The sequence below is a fragment of the Camarhynchus parvulus genome, chromosome 20 (assembly GCF_901933205.1).
Source record: "Camarhynchus parvulus chromosome 20, STF_HiC, whole genome shotgun sequence".
Classification (NCBI taxonomy): Eukaryota; Metazoa; Chordata; class Aves; order Passeriformes; family Thraupidae; genus Camarhynchus; species Camarhynchus parvulus.
The window spans coordinates 12,169,936-12,197,690 of NC_044590.1; the positions used below are offsets into that span (position 1 = coordinate 12,169,936).

General features: G+C 48.6%; 1 protein-coding gene across 1 annotated transcript in view; it reads left to right on the plus strand.

Annotated features, from left to right (window-relative positions):
• Window positions 1-27,755, plus strand: part of TOX2 (TOX high mobility group box family member 2) — a 175,948-nt gene that overhangs the window by 128,821 nt on the left and 19,372 nt on the right. The window contains exons 4-5 of the mRNA XM_030963586.1: window positions 15,464-15,703; window positions 21,549-21,776. Coding sequence (XP_030819446.1) covers window positions 15,464-15,703; window positions 21,549-21,776 — 468 coding nt within the window. The remainder of the gene's footprint in view (window positions 1-15,463; window positions 15,704-21,548; window positions 21,777-27,755) is intronic.

The following is a 27,755-nucleotide window of genomic DNA, read 5'->3' on the forward strand; positions in this document are numbered from 1 at the left end:
GCCCGTTTGCCCATAAGGACAGGGCTGCAGAGTCCCTGCCTTTGTCCATATCCAGGGTGAGGAGCCCTGTGCCTGTGAGGGGCTGGGGGCTGCACTGACAACATGGCTTTGACCTTGGGAAACAAGGGGACAGCAATGTCCCCAGCAGCAGAGAGGCCTGAGCTCCTCATCAGCTGATGCTCAGCCCGTAGAAAGTGTGAATATTTCTTGTGCTTTCCCCTCCACCTGCTCCCCCTAAGCCATCCCTTCACCTTGCTGCTTGTCCCCAAAGCTTGTCCATGTGTACAGGCACACTTGTAGCTCTTGCAGAACCTCAACACGTGTGCTGAAACTCCCTGGCCAGAAAAAACTTGGGAAGTATTCCAAGGAGCATAAATCCTCACACCTCCGTGCAGCCACCCATGCTCAAAGCCTGTCTGGGAAGCTCCGAAGGTGTTTGTGGTGCACGTGGGGGAGGAAAGCGCTGCCTTTCCAGGTGGTTTTGTTTAATTCCAGGGCAGCAGGTTAATGAGATTGCTGGGATCTGTGACTTTATCTGGAATGTAAACACGAGCCTGGCACGTGTCCTCGGTGTCTGATCAGATGGAAATGCAAATGCGGCGCCGAGCCATCCAAAATGTTTTGGTGACATAACGTGCAAGACAAAATAACCATCACTTTTTTTTTTAATTGAAATGTCTTCTGTTGCATTTGAGTCCTGCCATATCCATCTAATCAACAGCCTGGCACTGAGGGGGATGTGCCTGAGCTGGAGGTGGAAGCTCCTTCAGGAGCAGGGAACACCCAGGGCTGTCCCAGGAGCCACTGGCTGTGCTGGTGTGACTGACATATTTTCTTTGCCAGGATCTTTCTCCTGAGAAGCTGAGAGGCCTCAGAAACAAAATATAAACAGTAATTATCTGCTACTGTAGAATGTAGCAAGTGCATCTTTAGTTAATCTCATGTAAATTGTTTTTACTTAATGACCAATCCCAGTCCAGCTGTGTCAGACTCTCCAGTCACAAGATTTTATTATTCATTCTTTTCCAACCTTCTGATGTCCCTTTTCTTTCTATTCTTTAGTATAGTTTTAGTATTTAATTTTCTTTTAATATAATATATATCATAAAATAATAAATCAGCCTTCTGAAACATGGAGTCAAGATTCTCATCTCTTCCCTCATCCCGGGGACCCTCAAACATCACCACACACTCAGACTTCCCCCAAGACTTTAATTGCTGCTTTAGTGCCTCTGTCTTCTGGGTGACTGGAGTTACTTAAGGTGATGAATGGAGAGCATGGCTGGAATGCAGTAATGTTGTTGTTGGCACGTATTGATTAAACCTCAAGGCTCAATTGATCAAGCTCCCCAGTGCTGGTGTGTAATCCCAGGGGAAGAAATCAAGCCTCTAATGGGGTTATGCTTTACTCTTGGTTTACCACTTGGAGTTATATGTTTTGGGAGGGAAGGAAGTGTTTGTGATGGCCTGAATCCCTGCTGTAACCAGGATTAAATGAGGACTGGCAGTAGGAACACTTGTTATTGTGGCAACCCAGTCCTGGGCAGACCCAAACCTCATTTAACATGGCATATCTCACCTCCAGGAACTGAGTGCCTGTCTGGGTGTTGGAAGGAAATAAATGAATCTCCGAGGTGTTTGTTATCCATTATGAGGAAGCCCAAGAGGACAGAGATGCTGCTGGACTGAATATTCTTCCCCTGGTCTCCCTTAATACGCTACATTTAATCCAATAAACTGCATTGCACAGGGCAGGCAGAGCAGCAGCTCAGGTTAATGTTGTGCTGGAACCTAAGTGAGCACTTCCTAAATCTGTATGGCTTCAATTCTGCATTGATGTAGATTTTGGCCTGTCTGTAACTTGGAAGAGCAGTTGTATTGGCTGGCTAAGAAATGAGATGGGTTTGCCATTGTCATGAGTCAGAACAGAAGTTACAGCATCTGGCTCTGGAGTTTCCCTTCCCTCTTTCCTCCTGCAATTAATTTTGTATGTACAGAGTCATTTAGGCTTTTCACACCTAATTTAAGAGTGTTCAGCATTTGCTGTAATTAAAGGCAGGAAGATAACTGACTGTGCCTCCTGGTAACAGTTTGTGTGATGCAGTGAGGTCGTGGCACATCCTGCAGTTCCCCCCTGCAGGGCAGGAGCATCACTGTGCTGCTGGAGAACTCGTGTGCTGGAGGTTCAGTTTTGTCTCAAATTGCTCCAGCAGAGCTGGGCTTTGAAAATCCTACAGTTTCCCAACACATATTGAGCCACAGAGCCACCCTCCTCCCCTGCATGCTGGTATTCCTGGTATTAAGAGGCCCTTATGAAACACTTATTCCAAGCTAACACAATAATCCCAGCAATATCTGGCTGCAGAGGGAAACTGAGTGGGGGCAAAAAGGGGGCAGCTCCTTGCAGATGTGCAGAGGAGCTGTGGTTTGTGTGCAGATGTGGGATCAGCACTGGGGACCCAACTCTTTCTAATGCTGCAGCGTTTCTTATGGTGCTTGAAAAGTGGGCTGTGAGCCTTTGCAATCAAAAAAAAAAAAAAAAAAAATTAAAATTCATTCCCAGAGTTTAATCCCACTGGGATGAGTTTTCTATCTAGTCTTCCCAGTTTCCTGTTGTGTTCTAAAATTGCTTCTTTTTGCCTTCTTCTCCTTCTCCTTTTTTTTAATGCTCCATGCAATAAAACGTGGATGTCTCTCATTACCTGTGAGTCTATTGCTTTATGTGAATGCAATATCTAAAATGTGTGAAAAGAGCCAGGAGAGACATAAAGCAAAGGGAAGCTGGGAGTGCAGGAAGGCTTCAATCAGCTGCACAAGCCCAAGGATGGGGCAGTAAGTGCAGGGGGAGATGAGGGGAGCAGCTTTGGGATGGGGGAGATAGATCCCATGGCAGCTGGAGGTGCTCTTGCCAATGTGAATTTTTATCCCCCTGAGAAGAAAACACCCGGATTTACACAATCCAGCACCTTCTGCAGCCAAAGTGAAGCTTCTCGCTGCCCTGCTAGGCTGGGCACAGTTCCATGGTTATCACCAGGGCTGTCCCAGGGTGCTCTCCCTGGGGAAGGGCTCAGTGTGATCCTGCCTTGGCAAGGACACACAGCACAGCACACTCTTGCCCTGCCCGTGCAGCTTCCACAAAAATTAAATTAAATCATTGTCCTCCAACCCACCTGGAGCTGAACTTTAGTCCATCCCAGCAGTTCAAAGTCTTGTAAGGAGGCTGAGCTGTAACACAGGATGTTAAACACCTAATAACACCAAGGATGTGGCAGCCCACCAGGAAAATCAAACCCCCCAAGGAATCTCTGTTGAGCTGAAGATGGGCAAAACTTTCTGTCTCTAGTGTTTTCCTGCTTTCTTTTTGTTTTTTAATGCCTAAGGTTATTTCTAGGTCTCTGCTTCTCAGGAGTTTATTTGTGCCTCACATCCTGTCCTTGGCCTGTGGGATGGCTTTGCTGGGCAGGTGATGGTGCCATGGAGTGCACAGCTCAGCAGGATTCCTCAATTCCCATGCATGAGCAAAAGGGCACCTCAGACGTGTGGCCAGGGACCATCTCTAGCCCCACACCACCTGTGGTGTCTCACCCCAGCCTTGGAAGCAGCAAGTTCTGTTTATAGGGGTACTTATTGTAGAAGGTTTTAACAATGACTCCATGTTTCACCAGTGTCTTTGGGATTCAAAGGTGAAAGACAAAAAAATGAAAGAAAATCAGATGGATAAACAGGTCTGATACTGAAAGATACTTTCCCCTTGCTTGGGATGGTTTTGCCTCACCATTACACCCAAATAATGCAACAAAAATACTCCGTGGACAGTTTGTCTGCTCCTCCATCCACTTTGAGTGAGGAGACAGAAATCCAGATTAAGGGAATTGTTCTGGATGGGTTCCAGGGCTGGCGCAGACCCTTCTCAGCTCCCAGCACCATCTTGGCCCCCTCAGCCCCTCACCGTCACCCATGACTTTTTTAGCATCTGCCCCTTTTGCTTCTATTCCCCTCCACAGCTGCTTGTCCCTGTCTTTCCAATACACATGTAGGGGCTGTGACAATTGTATTAAGTTTTATTCCCCCCATGGGCTATCAAAAGGGAGAGTCAGGGTCTGCTGGTGTTTAATTATCTCCCAGTGCCCATTCCAGGGAATTCTGCCCCAGCTTTTGGTGGTGGTGTTATGGTGTTCTGCCTGGATGAGTATCAATTCCCTTCCTCTACAAATGGGTTTTGCAAAATCACTAAATAATGTGTTCAGAAAACAGGCTGGAAATTAATGGGATAGATTATTTGCAAACATGTTCACTGAATTATCAGGCTTGTTCTTTATCTGTAAAATAATGTACTTTAAAAAAACCTGGAGTTTATTGAAGCTGTTATTTACAGACAGTTCTCCAGCTGGGAACTGCAGGAGCACTGATGGGGCACGTGCACAGCCCAGCTGCTCTCCCAGTGCCAGGGGCACCCTGATCCTCCAGATCACTGGATCCTGGAATGGTTGGGCTTAGAAGGGACTTAAAAACTGTCTACATGCAGCCCCTGCCATGGCAGGGACACCTTGCACTGTCCCAGGCTGCTCCCAGCCCTGTCCAGCCTGGCCTTGGGCACTGCCAGGGCCCCAGCACCCTCACAGGGGACAATTCCTTCCCAATCTCCCATCCATCCCTGCCCTCTGGCAGTGGGTCTCGGGTTGCTGTTGTTAATTGCTGCCCCGAGATGTGCAGGATGTCTCTGCTTCGGCCCACGCGGCTAAAGAACGAGTCTGGACTCTTCACTTTTCGGTCTTGAGGTTGTTTATTAATTCTTATCTATAAAATTTTCTTTCTGCCCAGCCAAGATCTGCTCAGCAGGGCACCCACAAGCACTCTGACTGCTCCCAAGGCAGTGCTGTCCTTTTATACTACAAACTACGTATAACATATTTACACTTAATTCCCAATACCTATCACCTATGTTAGACAGTGCACTTCTACTCTAAACCAATCCCAAAGTGCCAACATCACTGCAGAAAATTGAGAACAAGAAGAAGAAGAAGAAAGGCTGGACACGGCCAAGTTCCTCCATCTTGTCCCTGTAATCCCCATACCAAGAATCCTAAAATCTACATTTTCACCCTGTGAATATTTTATTATTACACCATTCCAACCTGTGTGACTTTCAGGTCCTCATACAAAGCTGGTAACTTGCTCCATGGGTCATAATCAAATCCCCAGGTGTTCTGGGCTGCGTGCCAGGGTCTCCGAGCCCCATGGTGGGGTCCTTGGCAACTCTGGACACCCAGAGGGATGTACTGAGTTCCGACAAGTGGGAGCCATTCCCTGTGTCCTGTCCCTCCATCCCTTGTCCCCAGTCCTTCCCCAGCTCTCCTGGAGCCCCTTTAGGTCCCTGCAAGGGGCTCTGAGCTCTCCCTGGATCCTTCTCTCCTCCAGGTGAGCACCCCCAGCTCTCCCAGCCTGGCTCCAACGCTTGGAGCATCTCTGTGGCCTCCTGGATCACTCCAGACTCCACATCCTTCCTTCTTTGGGGTCCCCAGAGCTGGGGGCAGCTCTGCAGGTGGGGTCTCTCCAGAGCAGAGGAACATGCTGCCTGTCCTGTCCCTGTCCTGCTGCCCTCCCCATGGGATCACCCCAGGGTGCAGTTGGGTTTTTGGCTGCCAGTGCTCATGGACAGGTCATGCTCAGCTTCTCATCCCCCCACGTCCTCCTCAGGGCTGCTCTCAGTCCATTCCCACCTAAACACAACTGGGAGAAGCCCTGGGAGCCTTGTCTGGGGACATTGTGGGGCTTTAAGGTGAAGCTTCATGTTTCAGAGCGTTGCATCTGAAACTGCCAACATTCATTGGAAAGGTCTGGGCTTTATTTAAAGCACTTAAAGCAGAAAAGTTTCTTTTCTCATATTTGTCTGCTCAGGTTCCCTGTAAGCCATCAGGCTGAGCTTGTCTGTACATGGCTTCTGATAACTGAGGAGCTCTGCTAATGCTGGTATTTAATAATTCCTGGAATATTGGGGAAGCTCTGGGGGACTAGAAAAGAGCTAATGTGCAAATATTTAAAAAGGGAAACAGAACAGCCCTGGTAATTACAGACCTGTCAGTCTGTCATCAATCCTCAGCAAAATAATGGAGTGGCAGATCCAGGCCTCAATTAATAAAGAATTAAGGGAAGGTAATATAATTAATGCCAATCAACATGGGCTGATGGAAAACAAATCTTGTCAAACTAACTTGATATCTTTTTTGATGAGATTACAGGTTTGGGTGATAGAGGTAACAGTGTTAGCATAACACACCCAGACATCTGCAAGACTTTTGACTTGGAAGAGCAAAATTTATTGAGGAAGCTGAGCAATACAAAGCCAGTGTTGCACAGGTTTGGTGGGCTGGTTGTCACTCTGTCTTGCTGGAGGGTTTTTATGTTTCTGCCAAAGGAAATAATGAATAATTTCATTAAATAATTTCCAGTGGAGTTGGCAGGTGATGCTGCAGGGAGCAGGAAGGTGGCACAAGGCAGAGAGGGAAAGCTTCTGGCATGGCCTGGTTTATCCCCAATAAAGAATGTGTGTTTGGGAAAACAGCATGGCCCCCCTTGCAGGAGCAAAAATGGTTTTTCAAGGTGAGGACTCCTCTCCTTAGAGATGGTGGCTCTGGAAAAGGGCTGGGAGGTGTTTTGGTGCTGCAGAGGGAGATGTGCAAAAAGTATCCAGAGCAATGAGCAGGGCGAGGAACATGAGAGAGGGCAGAGCTCTGTGTCCTTGGCCAGGGCAGGAAGGGCTGGATGGTGCTCTGGGGAAGGAGAAAGTGTGAGAGCCCTCCAGCCTGGCCAGGGACGGGCTGTGAGCTCCTGGGATGGGCTGTGAGATCCAGGGCTGTGAGCTCCTGGTAGGGCTGCGAGCTCCAGGGATGGGCTGTGAGCTCCTGGGATGGGCTGTGAGATCCAGGGCTGTGAGCTCCAGGGTTGTGAGCTCCAGGGATGGGCTGTGAGCTCCAGGGATGGGCTGTGAGCTCCAGGGCGCTGTGAGCTCCAGGGCGGAGGCCGATCGCACCGGGGGCGGAGCGGGGGGAGCCCCGGAGCTGGGAGTCCGGCTGGATGGAGAGTTCTCAACCACACAGGGAAGTGATAACCCGCAGGTTCTGAACCCTCCAAAAACACAAACCCTCCTCTCCCCATCCCCTCCCCCTGTGGTGCCCCAGGGGCTCACAGAGGTGCTTTAGATCCCCCATGTCACAGCCACCACAATAAAAGCAGGAAGGCTCATGAAACCGAAGGCTGGAGAAAGCTGTGCCTTCAAACCTGCCCCAGGGCATGCCTGTGTCTCAGAAATGCTTTTTTAAAACCAAAAATGTGGGTTCTTCCTCTTTGCTGCCTGGCTCTGAGATCAGAGATGTTTCAGAGATGTTCCTTCAAATCATGTTTGCAAGCTTGAATCTGTAAAATCTTTTTCTTTCCACTGTGTTCAATGAAGACAAACTGTAATTTCAAAATAGATCCAAAAAATTCCCAAACCCCCAAAGCTGGCACCAGCAGTTCCCATGGGCTGCTGCTGCTGCTGCTGGGCCAGCAAAGCCCCCCCATGGCATCCTGGTGGGGGTACAGGCACCCAGGAGCTGGCAGGGGGTGCTTGGTCCCTCTGGGAGCTGGACACAGCCAGGAGGGAAGTGACAGCCACAGCTGGGAATGCCAGAGCACAGGGAAATCCTCTGCCATGTGATAAATGCCCCCCACCTCCTCCAAAATAAATTACTTCCTTTTTAAATCCTTTCCAACTGCTCCCCTCGTGTTCATAATAGGATGATCGGTGGAAGCAAAGATGTGGCTGTTACTTTAAGGGATAAATTAGTTTGACTCTTAACTCAATAATTAAAACTGTTATGGCTATGAGCCTGCAGGGATAATGTACTATTATTATAGTCATTTGTTTCAATTAAATGCTTACTGATTTTACAATAGCAGCTGGGCACCTGTGTGAGATAGCTATTACTCTGAACAAGACATCTCGAATTCCAGCAGAAATTTGTCACTGCACTAAAGCATTTTACACAGACCATGAAAGTTTATTAGGAGCAGTTACAAATCAGGAAGAGGAGGGGTGGTAATTGGGGATATATTTTCTTATCAGCTCCTCTCTCTCCTGCTCTCTCTCTTTTTTTAAGTAAATCATCTTTAAGTATTTCAGCTATGGTGATGCGTTTACATTGAAACTTCAATACAGAAAAAGCCTGCTGGGAAAACTTTGCTTCAAAGCTGTTCAGCAGATAATTCCTCTCCCTGGCTGATTGTGATTATAATGGCTTCTTCTTGGGAACAAACCCAAGGAGAGGAGAGCTGTGCTGGGGATGAACCTGGTGGCTGCCCCTGGAATAGCTGCTTGCCTTGCCTGGAGAGGAAGACCCTGGGTGAGGAAGGCTCAGCCCACCTGTGTTATCTGACCCTGGGAAGGATGATATTGTATTTGCAGGGATGCCCCCAGGAAGGCAGGAATGATGAATCTGGCTCCATGTTCTCAGAAGGCTCATTTATTACTTTATGATACTATACTATATTAAAGAATACTATACTAAACTAAAGAATACAGAAAGGATACTTACTGAATGCTAAAAAGATAATAATGAAAACTGGTGACTCTCTCCAGAGTCCTGACACAGCTTGGCCCTGATTGGCCAAAGAGTGAAAACAACTCACAGCAGAATGCAATGAAACAATCACCTGTGGGTAAACAATCTCCAAACACATTGCACGTGTGAGCACAACACAGGAGAAGCAAATGAGATAAGAATTGTTTTCCTTTTCTCTGAGTCCTCTCAGCTTCCCAGGAGAAAAACCCTGGGTGAAGGGATTTTTTGCAGAGAATGTGAATGCCGCAGGGTAGGAGTCAGGGAATCATGGAATGAGTTGGGTTGGAAGGGACCTAAAGACATCTCATTACATCCCCCTGCCCTGGGCAGGGACTGCTTCCACTGTCCCAGGCTGCTCCAAGCCCTGTCCAACCTGGCCTTGAACACTTCCAGGGATGCAGGGACAGCCACAGCTTCTCTGGGCACCCTGTGCCAGGGCCTCCCCACCCTCATCATAAAAAGTTTCTTCAGTACATCTACTCTGAATCATCTCTCTTTTAGTTTAAAACCATCACCCTGTGTCCTGTCACAACAGGTGCTGCTAAAAAGCCTGTCTCCAACTTCCTTCTAACCTCCTTTAGGCACTGGAAGGGGCTCTCAGGTCTCCTGGACCCTGCTCTTTTCCAGGTGAGCACCCCCAGCTTCCCCAGCCTGTCTCAATAACAGAGGTGCTGCAGCCCTTGGAGCATCTCTGTGGTTTCTGGGCTCACTCCAGCAGCTCCACATCCTTCTGAAGCTGGGAGACCCAGGCTGGGACAGCTCTGCAGGTGGGGTCTCACCTGAGTGGGGCAGAGGGGCAGAACCTCCCTGTGCTGCTGCCCACGCTGGGGGCTGAGCCCAGGACAGGGCTGGATTTCTGGGCTGCCAGTGCCCATCCCCAGGTCATCCCCCTCATCCGCAAGGTCCTTCTCTGAGGTCGAGACGACCCTGAGGTGTTAGAAAGTCTCTTTTTCCCGGCCCCAAGACTGAAGAAGAAGATGGGATTCCTTGGCTCTTGTTCTCAAGGTTGTTTATTTTCTCTTATCTAATACATTGCCTGTCTGACCTGCTGAGGTCTGTCCAGCAGGTCAGGTTGAGGCCCACTGACCACCCTCAGGACGGTGTTATCTTTTTATACTAAAAACTAGGTGTACTTTATTTACAATAATTTTCCAATATCTGTCACCTATGTTAGACAGTCTGTCTCTACTCTAAACCAATCCAAAAGTGCCACCATCACAGCAGAAGATGGAGGACAAGAAGAAGAAGGAGAAGGACAGAACATGCCCAGACTCCTCCATCTTGCCTCTTGAACCCCCATTCTAAAACCCCAAAAATCTACTTTTTCACCCAGTGATAAATTCACTGTCATTCTACTCAAACTCTTGTGGCTTGTAAATCTTCACACAAAGTTGGTAATTGTTTCCATGGGTTAAAATGGAAGGCACAGGTGTCTTTGACACCGTACCAAGGTCTCTGAGCCCCTGCCAGGGTCTCCAATCACCCAGAGCAGCCAGAGGAATGTCCTGGGTCCTGACACTTCTCCACAAGGGAAGCTTGGGGTCCCCAGGTGCTGGTGTGCCTGGCACATGGAGTGATGCCCCTCAGTGGGGCTGCCCTGCTGCCCACTCCTGCTCATCTTGGCCATTGTCTTTTGCACATCTCTTTATCTCGGGGGAATGCAGTGCAGTGCTGTGTGCCAAACTCCAGCCAGATTTCTCCTTCCGCTGCTCCTTGGGCAGCAGCACTCGTGGTTTGGCACGGATCCCACCCAGGAGTGCAGCCCAGGCAAGCAGGGCTGGGGAATTCGGGGCATCACTGCTCCCAGGGCAGAGCACACCATGGGGGAGCCACACAGAACTGCTGGGGCTGTTGTTCTGCCTCCTGAGCATGGGGCTTGGCTTGTTCAGGGTGTGCCTGAGACCAAGGAAGGTGAGAGGAGGAGGAGGAGTGTCTGATGAAGCCCTTTCCTGACCCAGAGATGGGGCAACTGAGAGGTGTTTCAAAAACTTTTATTCCATTTCCAGTCTCATGTGAAGGGTGAGACAATACAAATGTTATAATTCAGGATGATTATATATATATGTGTATATATATATAATTATTATAAAGGATTCAGCCCTTTCCTGACCCAGAGATGGGGCAAAACTTTTATTCCATTTCCAGTCTCATGTGAAGGGTGAGACAATACAGATGTTATAATTCAGGCCATCACAATCAGAAGCTAATTATTTACAATACACTATAAGCATTTCTTGGCTTATGATCTTTTGATCATCTAACATCTAAAATTACTCTTTATATATCCTACTACAATATAATTATATTATAATATAAAATTGTATCATGATATTATAATTATATAATAATTTATAATATTTATACTATTTTAATATTTATAATTTATAAATATAATAGTTTATAATGTTTTTAATGTTTATATATAGTTTATAATTTTTAATATTTTAAATATTTTAATATTATAGTTCTGTTTTATAATTATAACTTTGATTATATTTAAGTTGTATTTACAATTATATTCCTCTAAATTATCTAATCTTATTTGTAAAACTATCTTTTAAAACTGATTTCTAGTTCTAGTTCCCTTTTAACAATATCTACCTTATTCTATAATATTTCTAAGTTAAAATTTCTTATCTCAAAGTTTACATACAAATACATACTATATAATCTTTCTATCAAACGTTAAGAATTCTTTACAAATCCATTTCCCAGAGAGGAGGAGAAAAACCCCATGGACAGCAAAGGCAGAAGGTGGTTCTAGGGGTGGGACCTGCCTCAGGTCAGGATTGTACAGGAGGCCATTCCATGGCATCCATCCCTGCCAGGTACTGGGACCTGAGCCCTGCTGGCTGCTGCTCCACCCCAAGAGCTGCTTTTCACATTGGAATTTTGGGGAACAGTGCACTTGAAGCTGAGCTTGACACGTTTGAAGCATCATCTATGTTAGCAGAGCACCCCAGTCCCCAGCTGGGCTGTTCCTCATGGCATTTGTCACTCCTGCATTCCCCTTCTCCCCAGAACAGGGAACGTGGACCATGTGCTGTTTGTCTGCCTGCTTTTCTCTCCTTCTCCGGATAAACTGGAGCATTTATGGGCCTGATATGCATATTCATTAAAAGAATTGAAATATTGTGGGGAAAAAAGGAGCTGTCTTTGAGTTAGCACAGCCTTTGGGAATCTGCTAAGTAAGATGCACTTAATTACTTTAGCTATGACTGCATCACATTGCACTCTGGGTTTCCTCTGAGATGCAAAACATGAAAGATGTTTGCAGCACAGGCTGCAAACCCATCCTGGGCCTTTTGCAGCACCTCGTGGTGAGCTTGCAGTGCTGAATTCCTGGGATGGAGGGGGGTTCTCACCTGCCTCTCCCAGCCTGTGCTCCTGGGGAAGGAGCTGATCACATTTCTGAGGGATATTTCATCCCACTGCATTTCCATCTATGGGTCTGCTGAGTGCTTTGGGGCAGGGCAAGGCATGGGACAGCCCCACTGAGCCCAGGGCTGGGACTGCATCCCACAGGAGCAGGTTGTTTTCTATCACACAGCATTCATTACCTCCTTTCACTTTGGTTTGCCATGATCACAGTTTCATTCATCATTTCCTTGCCTAATTAGGCAGTTTGCTGCAGGGAATCATATCAAAATCCTGCTCCTGGAGGTCTCTTTTTCCTTGGATCTTTTTTGCGGGGGATCACCTGCTTTGGGTGCCTCGGAAATAGCTCAGAGTCCGCAGGATCCCGCAGTGGGAAGCAGGAATAACCCTTTCCCTGCCTTTGATGCTATTTAAGAAGCTCCAGTGCTGCACACAAACAACTCACCTTCATTTTCACTCCAAATATTTCACAGCTGAAAAACTCAAGTGGCTTTTCCACCACTCCTGGGGACACCAGGAGCCGTCACCAGGAGTGATGGGGAGGTGGCAGCCTGGCATGCTGCTTACAAAATTGCATTTTAAAAAATAGATAAATAAAGGGAAGTGGAGAGAAATGCAGTGAGTGCCAAATGGTGGGGGCAGTTCCTGGTCAGCAGGGTGCATGTGAGGAGCTGTGCATGTCCTGCAGAGCCTCCTGGATGGGGGAGAAGAGATGGAGATGTGGGAGAGGGAGAGAAGGACCAACAATATTCACTTTAAAGCACTTTTTATCGTACAATTGTAGAATGCTTTGGGTAGGGAGGGACCTTTAAAGCCCATCCAGTGTGACCCCCTGCCATGGGCAGGGACACCTTCCACTGTCCCAGGCTGCTCCAAGCCCTGTCCAACCTGGCCTTGGACACTGCCAGGGATCCAGGGGCAGCCCCAGCTGCTCTGGAAAATCTGTGTCAGTGTTTTACCACCTCCATTGTAAAAATCTCCTACATTATATCTAACCTAAACCAACCCTCTTTTAGTCTAGAACCATTGTCTCTTATCCTATCACCTGAATAAAGGTCTGTCCCCATCCTTCTTATGAGGTCCCTTCAGTGATGTAAAGAAGTTGGGAGGAGGCATCTGGGCTAAGATATCCTTGGAGAAGAATGTGCCAGGAAAAATGCTGTGTCTGCTACCTAAAAGGGTTCTGTGATGGGGTTGCTGTGAGCATGGTGCTTCTGGAGGGGCTCTCTGAGCCAGGCTCAGGCTCCTGGTTTTTCTACAAATTTTCAGAGGCATTTACAGCATGTGGCCCATATCCATAATTGCACTCCTGGCCTTGTTCTGCTCTGATGCATAAATAACATGCACTGTAAAGAAAAATGTGTGATTACATATTTAATGGATAAACAGAGCTGTTGTGGTCTATTGGCCACATAATAAAAGTTTCAAAAAAATTGTCTTAATACAGTATTTCCTCAGGAGACTACTGTGGCTGAAACGTGAGCAAGCTATTTTAAATTTCAGAATTTTTTAAGCCACATCTCATAGCCTGCCCCATTTCTCCAACACTGGTCTTCTAAACTTTCCCTTCATTTAAATTTAAAATGAGGACAATAAATTATTCTTTTCCTTAGCAGCTGGCAGATCTTCTCCAACATGAAAGGTCTGGATTAAACTGACAAAACCCAAGACAAATGTACATTTTTTTGGCTGGGGTTTGGGAATGGCTGGCTGCTCAGCAGATGGGAGCTGCGTCCCCACTTTGCACAGTCCCTGTCTCACCCAGGCCATTCCCATGACTTTTGCAAATTTGGTTTAAATGCAAAATTTGCATCTCTGGTGCCTCCTGTGCTGGCCAAGCCTGGTGTCTGTCTCCATGGCTGCATCATCCTCGATGTCTTTATGGCCAGGACAGCCAGAGTTCTGCAGTAAGACACATAATAAGGTTTCAAGGGCACATTTATAAGGTTTTAAGGGCACACAAAATTTGCCATAGTTAATCTCTATGCCCCTAACCAAAGCATAATTAAGCTCTGTGCCCTTTTGCCTCTAAGCAAAGCCAGCCCTGCTGCCTCCTTGACACCACCAAAGCCAAGGGCAGCAATTCAGTGTGGCCCCTAAATCAGCCTCAGTGAGACTCTGCTGTTGAAATGCAGGAATAGATTTAATTCCTGTGAGTTCAATCCCTTCACAGTTAATACAGGAAAAGGGCAGATCCAGGGAAAGCTGTTCTGCTGACACTGCTGGAGAGTCCAAAGGAGAGCAGAACATTCTGTCTGTGTAAAAGTGGGGTGTAAAGCTCTTGATTCCTGACCTGCAGCAGTAAGTCTGGGTTTGTGTTTGGATTTATGTCCTCTGAAGCCTTTGGAGGCCTCACAGGTCTTCCCTGGGTTTCCTTGTGTGTGTGCTGCTGATGGAGCTGGCGAAGCTCCCCTGGTAACGAGGGATTGTACCTCCATGGCCTGATCAGGAGCTCAGGCCTTTAAACTCGTGTTAGCATTAATCAGATTGATGTAAAAGGGAAAAGTCTGGCAAGTGTTTCAGGCAGGGTTTGCCTCCCTCCCACTCCGTGGCTGGATGAGGCTGTGCAGGAACCAGGCTCTACTGGATCAGCAAGGATGGATCCTGGGGGAAAATGAGGTTTTGGGGAAAATGATTGAAACTGGGAATGGGGTCTTGATGGAGAAAACAGGAGGGTTTGTCCTCATCTCATCTCATTCCTCATCTCATCTCATCTCATCTCATCTCATCTCATCTCATCTCATCTGCTTCTTGGTGTAGAGGGGCTGGACCTTTGGAATGAGTCCAGAGGAGGCCATGAAGATGCTCCAAGGGCTGGATCCCCTCTGCTCTGGAGCCAGGCTGGGAGAGCTGGGGAATGTTCACCTGGGGAAGAGAAGGCTCTGGGGAAACATTAGAGCCCCTTCCAGTGCCTAAAGGGGCTCCAGGAGAGCTGGAGAGGGACTTGGGACAAGGGATGGAGGGACAGGACAAGGGGGAATGATTTTAATTTATAGGAGGGTAGGTTTAGATGGGATATTAGGAAGAAATTCTTCTCTGTGAAGGTGGTGAAGCCCTGGCACAGGGTGCCCAGAGAAGCTGTGGCTGTCCCTAGATCCCTGGAAGTGTCCAAGGCCAGGTTGGATGAGGCTTGGAGGAGCTTCCCTTCTCCTGGTCATTTTGCCATAAATCACTTGCTTATGAACCTTTTTTTTCAGACCCCTGATAGGTGCCAGCCACCAGCAGTCCCTGAGGCAGTCAGGGGCACCTTCTGGGCACACAGCCCCACACACAAAGCTGATTTAGCTCCTCCCTTGTCGGGCTCATGGGCACAGCAATGGGTGCAGAGTGCTCAGCTCTCGCCTCTTTTGGAAGCAAGCTCAAGGAAGACTTTCCCAGCCATGTAGAGCAATTTAAACCAAAAATCAGCCTTTAAGTGATTTGGCAGTATGGCAAATAAATGAAGGAATGAATTTTGTAGTGACAATGATCTCCTCCTCCCTCAGATCCAGGAGATGGTGCACTCGGACGCCGCGTCCTACGAGTCCAACCGCCAAGTGCCGCTGCTCAACCGGCCCGGCATGCTGGGCGGCCCCATGGGCGCCCTCAGCCAGTCCCAGCTCATCTCCCAGATGGGCATCCGGAGCAGGGTCACCCACGGCTCCCCCTCACCTCCGGGAAGCAAGTCTGCCACCCCATCTCCCTCCAGCTCCACTCAGGAAGAGGAGACCGAGTCGCATTACAAGGTACGCGCGGTCGCGCCGCGTTTGGCGCCTTTCAGGGAGGGGTAAATTGTGCTAAATAAAATCACAGATTTCTGGTCTTGTGTGGAAACCCACGGCACTGGAATATTTCTCTGTCTGTTCTGGGGTGCCCTGACCCCCAGGGGAGCACTGACTTTGACCCTCATTCATGGAGAAAGTTTCCCAGACTTCAAGATAGACTGGAATCCACAAAAGTGTGAAACAGATTGTACAGAGTAGTGCAGGTGTATCACTTGGTGAGAAATTGAGGGTTTGGGATTTTTAGTGTGTTGTGGATGGAAGCAAGATGGAGGGCACAGGGTGTCATCCTGGGTTTCTTCTTAATGCTTCTTCTTCCTTTTTCTCCATGGGTGGTGGCATTTTGTAATTGGGCAGAAAAGTCTGCATTGGGGGCTGTTTGGGATCAGTTATTGGGTTAAAAGGGGAAACAATCCAGGTGTCAGTTCTTAATTGGATAGTTTAGCCTTAAGAGACCTTGTAACAAGAGATTGTTGGCCATTTTGTGCCTTCCAATGAAAAGCTGCCAAACTCACAATAATGAGACTGTTTTACTGATAAGGAATAACAAACACCTGAGTCTGAACATGAACTACTGCTTCAAGTGCCTTCAATCCAGACCCAGAGAAACCCACAACTGGCACCCTCACAGTCTTGTTTTGACGTTTACAGTGGGAGACTTTCCCAAGGATGAGGGCACTGTTCCCAGCCTAGGGTGAGTCCAGCATAGCACTCACCCAGCAGGTTTGGAGATCAGAGTTGTTCTTCTGCCCCCAGGTTTTACCAGTTCCATCAGGCCACAGGACTTCCTGGGATGATGATCACGATGAGCAAAGCAGCTTCAGGGCTAAGAGTCTGCAGATGCTTGGAGCTAAATTAGATTTCTGGTGGTGGGTAGAAGAGACTGAAATGGGGAAGGAAAATAACTCATGGTTGGATTTAACTGAGCTCATTGGACACGGCTTGCTAAGGAAAGCAAACAGGAATTCAAAGAATCTTCTGCCTTTTAGTTCACCAAGGTGGTGTTTTCATTAGTCAGCAGTGTCCCAAATGGTCTCTACAGCCAACACAACTGCTGCTGAGTGTGGCACCAACAAACCCAAGGAATTCCTGGGAGTTTGGGCACATCTTGGTTGTTGTCCATCTCTCTCCAAGTGCACCAGCAAAGCCAAACAGCACCTGCCGTGTTCCAGGAATCTGTGGCTGTTATTTACTGATGGCAAACTGCAATCACAGCGCCTCTGTGCCTGCAGGTGAATTGCTGGGCTCCCTGGGGACTTTGGTTAAAGCCTTCCATGGAAAACCTTCTCCTGAAGGCACTGGTATTGTAACTTTGTCCCACCCAAACAGACTGTTGTGACAGGCTTTGAATGTATAACCAGAGCAGCAAACAGGGCACGGGCTGGAAAACTAGGAAAAATGATAGGACTGAGCAAAAACCTTCCCCTTTTCATGGAAAACAGGAAAATGGAATCCCATCAGTCCTATAGTTTTTTCATCCATTGACAAATTTCACTTCAGATTGGGGCATTTCAAAGCAGAGTGCTCATGTGGGTGGAAAAACAGCTTCAGTGGATAAAACTGTACAAAAAAGGGATACATGAGGTTAAAAACAAATGGAATTTTTCCAACTCTGTGATTCCATGTTGAGGGAACACTGTGGGAGGGGTTGTGCTGCTGGATCCCACAGCCTGCCATCTCCCAAAGCCTGCGTCACAAAGCTCCAGGCTTTGTGCACCTGGGAGCTGAAATCTTTCATGTCAGGAGAAAATGAGTTCCAGTGTAGTGACACACCAGCTCCTGTCTCTCTGCCTCCACCAGCATCACCCAGCTTCCCTGGCAGCCATCCAGGAGTCCCTGAGCAGGGCGCAGCTTTGGGCTTGGATCTTCTGCTTTCCTGAGCCAGAGGTGCCCATGGGGTAGGAAGCTGGGAGATGTCCAGATGATGACAGCTTGCAGAGATTAGAATTTTTCCTAATCCTTCAGGCAATCCCTGTCATTGTTCTGCCCTGTAAACCCCCCAGGCAGGTGGGAGTGATGTTTGAGGGAGGAGGAGATGCTGAGTGTGAGGAAAGCAGCAGACCCACGCTGTGGCCTGCAGGTTTCTGTTTGCTTTCTCTGTCTGCACAGCTGCTCTCTTCACCCATCAGTCACTTTTCCACGTGACCATTAAGGGCTTTTCTGCATCAAAACAACATCTAACAAGCAGAAAATAGTCTTGTGAGCTAGAAGGTCACAGGTTAAAGAAATGAGTCCTTCAGGTCCCCTGAGCCAGGGAGCTTTTGAATTTCAGAGGTCTTTGAGCCTCACTGGCGTATTCACCTGCTTCATAGCTGGGGGGTGGGTGCACATGAATGGGAGGGACAGGTGGGTACAGCCCAAATTCCAGCTGGGTTAGTGGCCACTCTCCATGGTTATTAAAATCACGGTGTCCATGAGGTTCCAGCTCTTCCTGGGTTCAGCATCTAAGAAGGCACCAAGTTTTGGGATCACATCCTTGCCCCAGTCCACATCTGCCACCAAACAGACCTTCTGCTGCCTCTCCAGGGCAGGTCCAATGCCAGTGGCCCCCATGGGCAGGTGGCCAAGCTCTTCCTCCCCCTGCCCAGCCTCCCTGGTCCCTTTGACCATGGGGATGCTCTGGGGCAGTGAGGCACTGGCTCTCTGGGGCGTTGACTTCAGCCATGAACATGGTTTGCTAAATAAACCCACAAACTTCTGGTCTTGTGTGCAAACCCAGGGCACAGGGAATATTTCTCTGTCTGCTCTGGGGTGCCCTGACCCCCAGGGGAGCACTGACTTTGATCCTCATTCATGGAGAAAGTTTCCTGCACTGGCTCTCTGGGGGTTGACTTCAGCCATGAACGTGGTTTGGGTTGGTCAGAACTCCTCTGAGGTCCCAGCCCAGGCTGTTGTCTCATCCCACATGTGTCACAACTGGAAAACCCCATGAATACCAAATCCTGCTCTGCTCCCTGCTGCTGTTTTCCTTAAATCCCATGTGCTCTGTGGCGCTGCCTGAGCTGTAAATGCAGCTGGGGTTGTGCTGTTCCAGCTCCTTGGCTTGGCCAGTGGCTGTGTGGGAGCAGGTTCCCCACAGCACTCCACTGAGTCAAATGGGATCACAGTTAGTTAAAATACCATCTCACTTCCTAATGGGCTGAAACCCTGTCATGCTTTTTTTTTCCTCCTAATAAGCTGGCCTTTCACCTCCAGGCCTCCCATTCAAGCCCAGTTGGGCAATTTTAAATTAAATGCAATTTTTGTGGTCTCTCTGCTCATTCACTAATGGTCACTGTCTGTTTGACAAATGTCACTGCGCTGATACTGAAATTAATGATCAGTCAAGAGCTACAGAGTGGAGAGCAGGAACGCTGCTGCCCTTTTCCTCCCCATGCCTGGCCTTTGCCAGCTGGAGGGAAGCCTCTTAAATCCTGGCACTGCCAAGCACATGCTCAAATTGACCAATGGCACATACTCAAATTGGCCAAAATGGCCAAGGCTCATGCTCAAATTGACCAATCCATCAGGAGAAGGGGCTGTTTCTCCCCAGCTCAGCTGGAATCATTGTTTTCACAAGCTCTTGATGTTTTGAGCTGTGTCTTTCCAAGTAACTCAACCACCTGTGCAGCTGATGGTGGTGCCTTGAGCTCAGGGCTGCAGGTGGAGGGGCTGGTGTGCTCTTTGCCCTCAAGGATGCAGAGATCCAGCCAGTGCTTCCATTCTCTGCCATCTGGTGTATTTAGGTTTTCCCTCACTATGAAATGAGAGTAATGGTGCTTCCCTGTAGTGCAAGCTTCCACTGGCCACAGTTAATGCCAGTTGAGAGCTTTGATGGGTAACCAGGTGTTTTCCAGGGGTCTTTTCCTTTGCACATCCTCACATGGAGCCTTCCGCAGTCCCCTGTATTCACGGAATCATGGAATATCATGAGTTGGACCCCCAGGATCACCCAGGGCAGCCCCAGCCCTGCCCAGACACCCCAACAGCCCCACCCTGGGCATCCCTGGCAGCTCCTGGAGCTCTGGCAGCCTCGGGGCCGTGCCCATTCCCTGGGGAGCCTGGGCAGTGCCAGCACCCTCTGGGGAAGAACTTTTTCCTAACACACTGCACAGGGCATCCCAAGGGAGAGTGATACATGCTGCCTTCAGTGGAAGCATCCCCGTTTCCAGCTGTGCTGTTTCACTGCCCAGCCCTGTGGCAGCATCCTGTGCTGAGCAGCACAAAGGGCAGCTCCTGTTCCCTGTGCCCTGCTCCCCTGAGCTCCAACACCCCCTGGGCACTGGGTGTGACACAGCCATTCCTGCTCACCCAGCTGTGCCCAGATGTGGTGTTTGTGAGGGTCCCCAGGACGAGGGAAGAGATGAATCTGACTCCATGTTCTCAGAAGGCTGATTATATTATATTATATTATATTATATTATATTATATTATATTATATTATATTATATTATATTATATTATATTATATTATATTATATTATATTATATTATATTATATTATATTATATTATATTATATTATATTATATTATATTATTCTATCATATTATATTATGCTATACTAAAACTATGCCAAAGAAAAAGGATACATCAGAAGGCTTCACAAGAATGATAAAAAACCCATGACTGACTCAGAGTCCATCACAGCTGACCATGACTGACCATTAATTAAAAACAATTCACATGGAACCAACCAAACATTCACCTGTTGGTAAACCATGTCCAAGCCACATTCCAAAGCAGCAAACACAGGAGCAGCAATCAGATAATTATTGTTTTCATTGCTCTCTGAGGCTTCTCATCTTCCCAGGAGAAAATCCTGGGCAAAGAGGATTTTTCAGAAAATGTCATGGTGACACCCAGATCCATCAGAGGAGTGAACAGCACAGGCAAAGCATTTAATTGGTGTGAATAAAATAGTTCAATTCCTGGATGTTTTTCTGGATAGGGGTACATATATGCTAGCAGGATGGAGCAAATTTTGGATGGCCCTGATGTGATGTTTAATGTGATGCTGGTGCTGCTTGGTCAGTGCTCAGAACCCTCCTGGAGTGGGGAGGTGAGGGAAGTGAGGAGCAGATGCAAAGGGGGCTCAGTGGGGTGGAAATCAGAAACCATGTGGAAGCCAAGTCTGGAAAATCCACGGACTGCTAAGGCAACCTAGCTGGGAAAGCGAGGCATGTGGAGGGGTTCCAGAAAAGGATCAAGGAGTGAGTGAGATGGGGAGCAGAGTGGGGAAGGAGAGTGACTGAGGACTGGAAAGCCCCAGGTTTGGAGCAGGGATGTCTCAATAGGACACAAAATGAACGATACGCACACGCTGAAACGTCCGAGGTAAAAAGAGCATAGTTTATTTCTGAATCCAATATTTATAGACTTTCAAAAGTGACCATGGATTGGAGGATGAAATTGCCACCTCTCCAACCACACTGGTCAAACCAACAGTCCATCAATTCTCTCCTCCTCCAGAAAGGAATGCAAACCAATCATTATTTACATGAAAAGTGCGTGAGAAACTCCATTACAAAAATGTAACATCAGAAGGCTTAGAAGAAATTTAGAAGAACAGGGTGACACAGGGACAAAGGGATGAACCCAAGCTATGAGCTGGTCTGAGAGGAGACACCACAGCAGGCTCAGGCACCCACCAGCATTTTGTGCAATGGTCCAAGAGGCTCCTGGGGGACAAAGAGACCCCCAGAGCTGCTGACCCCCTCTCCACGCTGGGACATCTCCACTTCCCATTCCCTCTCTCATCTCCTTGGCTCAGTAGCTGTAGCAGGGGCTGGTATCAGACCTTAGCTAAGCTTCATCTCTTGCTTTTGCAGGCTACTGGAGAGAAAAGACCCTCAACAGACCTGGGCAAAAAGCCCAAAAGCCAAAAGAAGAAGAAGAAGAAGGACCCCAATGAGCCCCAGAAGCCCGTGTCAGCCTATGCCCTGTTTTTCAGAGACACACAAGCAGCCATCAAAGGGCAAAACCCCAACGCCACCTTCGGGGACGTGTCGAAAATCGTGGCATCCATGTGGGACAGCCTGGGAGAAGAGCAAAAGCAAGTGAGTTACTGAGTTATTTATTTTTGTCTTTCAGCTGTTGAAATGTGTATTTTCATGGTGCAGGAATGTTCAGGGCATGGCCAGGGGCTTCCACAGGCTAAAAAGCTGTTTTTAGGAGCAGTGCTGAAGTGCCCAGTGTGCAGAATTGCTGTTGTTGCATGGGGAAGAGCAAAATTTTTATGACAACTAATTATTCTTGGTAAGCTCATACTCTGCACAGCCATCAGTGGCCTTTCCCTGACGTGGGGTTTTACAGCTTGAGATGGGAGATGGGTTTGTATTTGCTTATTTACTTACAAGGAGTGACAGCCAACAGGCTAAACACTATTAACTCCCTGTGCTGCTGGCTCCAAACCCAGCAGTCAGGCTTTAAAAGCTTCAGAAGGACATGTCTGAAGTGGCCTCACAGAGGAAACCTTGCTGCCCCAAAGCTGTCAGCCACTTTGTCTGCTTCACGTGGAGAATTCCAGCTCCTGCTTTCCCTCTTTGGCTGCTGCTGAGTCAGTCACAAAAGCCTGTAATTGCTCATTTCCTATGGAGAGAACCCCAGGGAGCACTTCCCAGAGCAAGGAGGGCTGTTTGTCAGGCAGAGTGAGACCTGACACGGTGTGTGATGTGTCCTGCCCCCAAACAGGAGCACTTCATGTCACAGTGAGATCTGACACGGTGTGTGATGTGTCCTGCCCCCAAACACACTTTAACTGGGAGCACTTCTGGCCACAGCTCCAGCTGGGTGTCCATGGCCAGCACTGGAAGCAGCTCCCTCTGGGGAGAGAGCAGCAGGGAGGGAAAAAACCATTTAACTGGAAGTTCTGCTGGGATAGAACCTTGATTTCCACCCCACAGTGATCTCCAGGCATGAAAGCTCTTTTGCTGCTCCCTTTTCTCCTCTTTGGGTGGGTCACTGTAGGATCATGCAGGCAGAAATCTGAAAGAAAAATCTGAAGAGGGGAGGAAGGTCAGGAGGGTGACCCCAGCCCTGGGGAGCTGCAGGACAGGGGATTGGTTTCTGCTGTTGCTTCAGGATGTGGGGGGTTCAGCAGTGTGGAAAAGCTTTGTGTCACTGGGTGTCCCTGGCCAGCACTGGGAGCAGCAGGGAGGGAAAAAGCCATTTAACTGGAAGTTCTGCTGGGATAGAGCCTTGATTTCCACCCCACACTGAGTCAGGAGTAAGAGCAGAGGATGAAAGCTCTTTTCCTTCTCCCTTTTCTCCTCTTTGGGGTGATCAGTGTAGGATCGTGCAAGCAGAAATTCCTCATCTGAAGAGGGGAGGAAGGTCAGGAGGGTGACCACAGCAGGACAGGGACTTGGTTTTTGCTGTTGCTTCAACAGCAGGCAGAAATCTGAAAGAGAAGAGAAATCTGAAGAGGGAAGGAAGGTCAGGAGGGTGACCCCAGCCCTGGGAAGCTGCAGGATAGGGGCTTGGTTTTTGCTGTTGCTTCAGGATGTGGGAGGTTCAGGAGTGTGGAAAAGCTTTGTGTCACCTCTTTCTCCTGCCTGCATCCCCCCAGCATCTCAGCCTATGCCTCCCTTACTGCTCCTGGTTCCAAATATCAGCCCAGCTCGGGGAGCGCTGCTGCCGCCCTGACTCAGCGCAGCGCAAACGCTCAGCTCTTAATTACCAGCCGGGATTAACCCAGCCCGTTTATCTTCCCTGCTAACTCTCCCTCCTCCCTCTCCTCCATGAGCTCGCAGCAGCCTCCCCGTCTCTTTACACACGCTTTCTAAGTGGCTCCATTTCTCCCGCTGTAATTGATTTAATTAAGTCATTTGTTCCTTGTCTGAATGCTTAAATATTAACTTCCTGCTTTTGTCTCCAGCTGGATACTTCTCTCCCACGGCAGTTACCTCCCTGCCCGGGACTCTGGCTGCAGGGACACGATTTCTCCTTGGCTCTGGCAGCCTGGGGCTGGTTTGTGTGATGTGGCACGTTCACTCTGCAACTGTCTGGCTGCAGGAGAGTTTATTTAGCCCCTGTTTGCTTTCCTCTGCCAATACCCCCGGTGAAGCTTTTTTTTTTTTTAGATTTGTGAGGCAACGCAATGGAAAGGGGAAAAGGAAAAGAAAGTTTTGAAATGCCTGTAATGAGCGAAAACAAGTGCCTGGGCTGTCCTGTAGGTGTTTCCTGCAGGATGTGGTGCACACATTCCTTGTGATGAAGGCAAGCAGGCATCCCAGGGGCTCTCTCCTGGCACATCTGGAGAGGGGATGGTGTCCAAGAAGCGCAGCCAGCATCCTGCTGCAGCCTGGGGGTCCAGCCTGCCACATGGCTGCAGCAGCCCATCAGCAGGCAGAACTGTGCTCTGGGAAGGGGTGGAAAAGCTGGAGAAGGGAATTGTTTCATCAAGGACGCTGCTTTTAGCTTTGTGGACAGCAGTGGCTTCATGTCCTCACTGCAGAAAGCAACCTGGGGAAAAGACAGCACAGAGGCTGTCGGGATCTTTAGCCTGTCAGAGTGACCCCGAGAAAAGTTAGAAAGTCTCTTTTCCCAGCCCGGTGCTTGAAGAAGCAGTCAGAGCTCTTCATTTCTTGGTCTCAAGGTTGTTTATTGTATCTTATCTATAAAATTCTTTCTCCTGCCCTGCCGAGGTCCATCCAGCAGGACAGTTCCAGGCACTCTGCCTGCCCCCAGGGCTGTGTTATGTCTTTATACCAAAAACTACATTTACAATGTTTACAATTACTTCCCAATACCTATCACCTATGTTAGACAGTGAGCTTCTACTCTAAACCAATCTAAAAGTGCCAACATCACAGCAGAAGATGGAGGCCAAGAAGAAGAAGGAGAAAGGCTGGGCACACCCAGATCCCTCCATCTTGCCCCCTGAACCCCCATACCAAAAACCCCCAAAAATCTACTTTTTCACCCTGTGATAAATTCACTGTCATTCTACTTAATTTGTCATGGCTTGCAGATCTCCATATAAGGTTCATGATTTGCTCTATGGGTCATAACCAAAACCACAGGGGCATCTTGGGCTCTGTGCCAGGGTCTCTGAGCCCCCTGGCAGGGGTCTTGGCTGCTCAGGACAGCCAGAGGGATGTCCTGGGTCCTGACAAGAGGTGGCACAGCAGGCAAGCAAAAGCCAAATCTGAGTATTTTGGCTAAATTATGACCAAAGTTTTAGTTAGAGAACAGTTGCCCTCTTCCTGGCTTGAGAAGGGGTGGATGTGAGGCTGTAGGATCTGCTCTGGAGCTGGTCTCACACTTGGATCCCAGAGGAGCAGAGCCCAGCCCCAAGGTGTCACTGAGCAGTTCTTTATATCCCTGGAGCTCCTCTTCAAAGATTTACAAACCTTACCCCTCCAGTGGGCCCAGTCCTGAGGGTGCTTTGGTTCCCACCTTGTGGGAAAGCAGCAGGGAGGGGCTTCCAGGGCAGCTGCTCCACAAACCCGGGGCATTTTGTGATTCCCCCACATGTAAGCAGCCCCTGGCACGTCCCTGCTGTGCCTGCCCCGTGTCCATCCATGCCCAGCTCCATCCTGCACACAGATTGGGGCCAAAGGGCTGAGGCAAGCCCAGTGCTGGTGGCTTGTAGCCATGCCAGACAGGGAAGGGTGGTCCTGTGCCCCCTCCACAGACACCTCCTGGAGCATTTCTGCTGGCAGCAGGGACGTGCCAGCCCTTTGCCAGGCAGTCCTGGCCAGCACACAGGGGGTTAATCCTCTGCCATTTGTGCTGCTAATGATTATATGCACTGTAATATCAAAGCTGGAGCTATTTATTTGCCATTGAGCAGGTGCTGCTGCTCCCACAAAGCAAATTTGCTTTCTCCTCCTGATGAAACAAGGAAAATAAAGGTTGCTCACGTCCCATTTCAGATATGGGTTTTTTTTCCCCTGTGCACCAGCTGAAAGACAAACACAGAAAGGGAAGCAGAATGCATATTATGCAAGAAACCATATAATCTAGCAGCATCTTTGATTTGGCTGCTTCTGTCACAGACATGCATTTCACAGAGAAGCTTTTTTCTCCCCCCTTTCTTTTGTTCTTACTGGTTTATCATTTGTGGCTTTGTCATTTTGTTCCTTCTTCTTCTTCTCTTCTCAGCCTCTTCACAATGAATCTTCATTTTCCCTCTGACACACTTGTATCTAAATTTCCTTATTTCCTGCCTTTTTTTATTTATATCTGTTGCCTGGTGATTTGATCATGCTGTGGAATACAGGATTAGCAATCTCCGTGTCCTTGGGTACTGCTCAAGGACACCTGTTCGGCAAAGCACCATTTTCTTCCCCATTTTAACCCATTCCAGTGTGGCTGTAGAATAGGAATAAATAACAATACCTTAAATATCCCCAGCGTTGAGTTGGCAGGATGTTGTAATCTTCATTCTTCAACAGCTGCCGTGGCCCTTCCTAAGGAGCTTACACGGGAATCTGAAGAATGTGACTCGAGGAAAAAAAAGAAAAATTAATACATCCTCTTTGAACTTTGCAAATAGTTTAGCAGCTGTTCCTGTAGAGATAGCTCCGACTTTGCTGCAGAGTGAAATGCTAATTCAGCCATTAGCATCCAGTGGGGCCCCTGCCAGAGGAATCCTCCAGGTCCCAGCTCCAGAATCCCGTGCCTCGGTGGGAGTTTTTCCATTAGCAGATCTCAAGCAGCGTTCCCCAGCAAGGTTTAAAAGGGCTGCCTGATTTGACAGAAATTAGGAGAAATTGAGCTCTAGATTGGAGCAAAGCTCTGCTAATTCCCCAGGAGGATTTTCCCCTGGCACAACAGCCTGGTGCCCTTCTGTGCCACCCACAGGGCCACATCTGCCCAAGAGCAGGGGACAGAGCCCTGGTGACTGCCTCCCTCAGGGGCATTTCCTGGGGGTGGTAAGGCTGGAGACTCTGCAGAGAAGTCACTGGTGGGATTCACTCTGCCAATTTCTGCCCTTCCCTCTCTGAGCACCTCCCGGTTCCCTGCAATATTTTGGTGAAGAGGAGGTTTGATTGGAGCCAAGCAATGGTGAGATCAATGCCAAGGTGGCAGCTGCAGGAGTCTCTGGAACCAGCTTCTCTTTGTCAGCAAATCCAGCCACAAAATCAAAGCCCTGGGCAGGTGTTTCCATAGGCCCTGGGAACAGAGAGCAGAGGAACCAAGGAGCTCCCAAGCAATCTGCTGGGTGATCCCCAGGCTAGCCCAGAGCTTCCCATCTGAAATGAGCAGAGATTGGGCAAACCCAGCATTTTCAGCTGAGTTTTTGAGCCTGGGACACAAAGGTGCCAGAGATGAGTTCTTGCTCGTGCTTCGCCAGGACCAGTTCAGTAATGCTGAGTGACTCCATGGCCAAACACAAATGGGATTTTCTGACACAAATGTACAGCCTGGACAACAACACAGCTCCAGGGATCAAGTCACACTCCAGGCGTAAATTACCCAGCAGAAGGATTGCTCAGCAGAAAGCAATAGATCACTCATTTAATCAGATCCATCTGCTCATTGAACCTGATCCATCAGCTGCTGACAGCACACTGCAGGGTCTGTGATGGGACAGAGGCATTGAGAACCAGCTGTAAAGTTGTTTTATGGAAGAGCCACCAGAGGAGAGAGATCCCACAGGAGCAGCCATGCTACAAACTGCCCAGTTCCAGTTTTGCACAGAGCTGTCAGCCCCAGAGCCACAGCAGGAGGCACTTTTCTCCTGCAGCCCCAAAGCCCTGGCAGTGAGGGCTGGAAGGGTCCAGCAGTTGCCCTGGCCTGGAAGGAAGTTTCAGCATCTTCTGGGCATCGAGGAAAGCCATGCACCAGAGAGGGATCAAAGCACCAACCCCAAACAAGGCTTCAAGGGAGGTCTGGTAGAGAGCAGGATAATGATGGGGAGGATGGGAAAGGTCAGATCTGCTTTTAACAGCTCCACGAGTGTCACTGTCCTTCTTGGAGAGCAAGATCAGAGGTTTGGAAGGTGAATGGTGTGTGCTTTTCGTTGGAGGTTTGGATTCTTCACCCTCCTGTTCCCTTTGGAATCTTCAGTGGATTGTCCTGGGAAT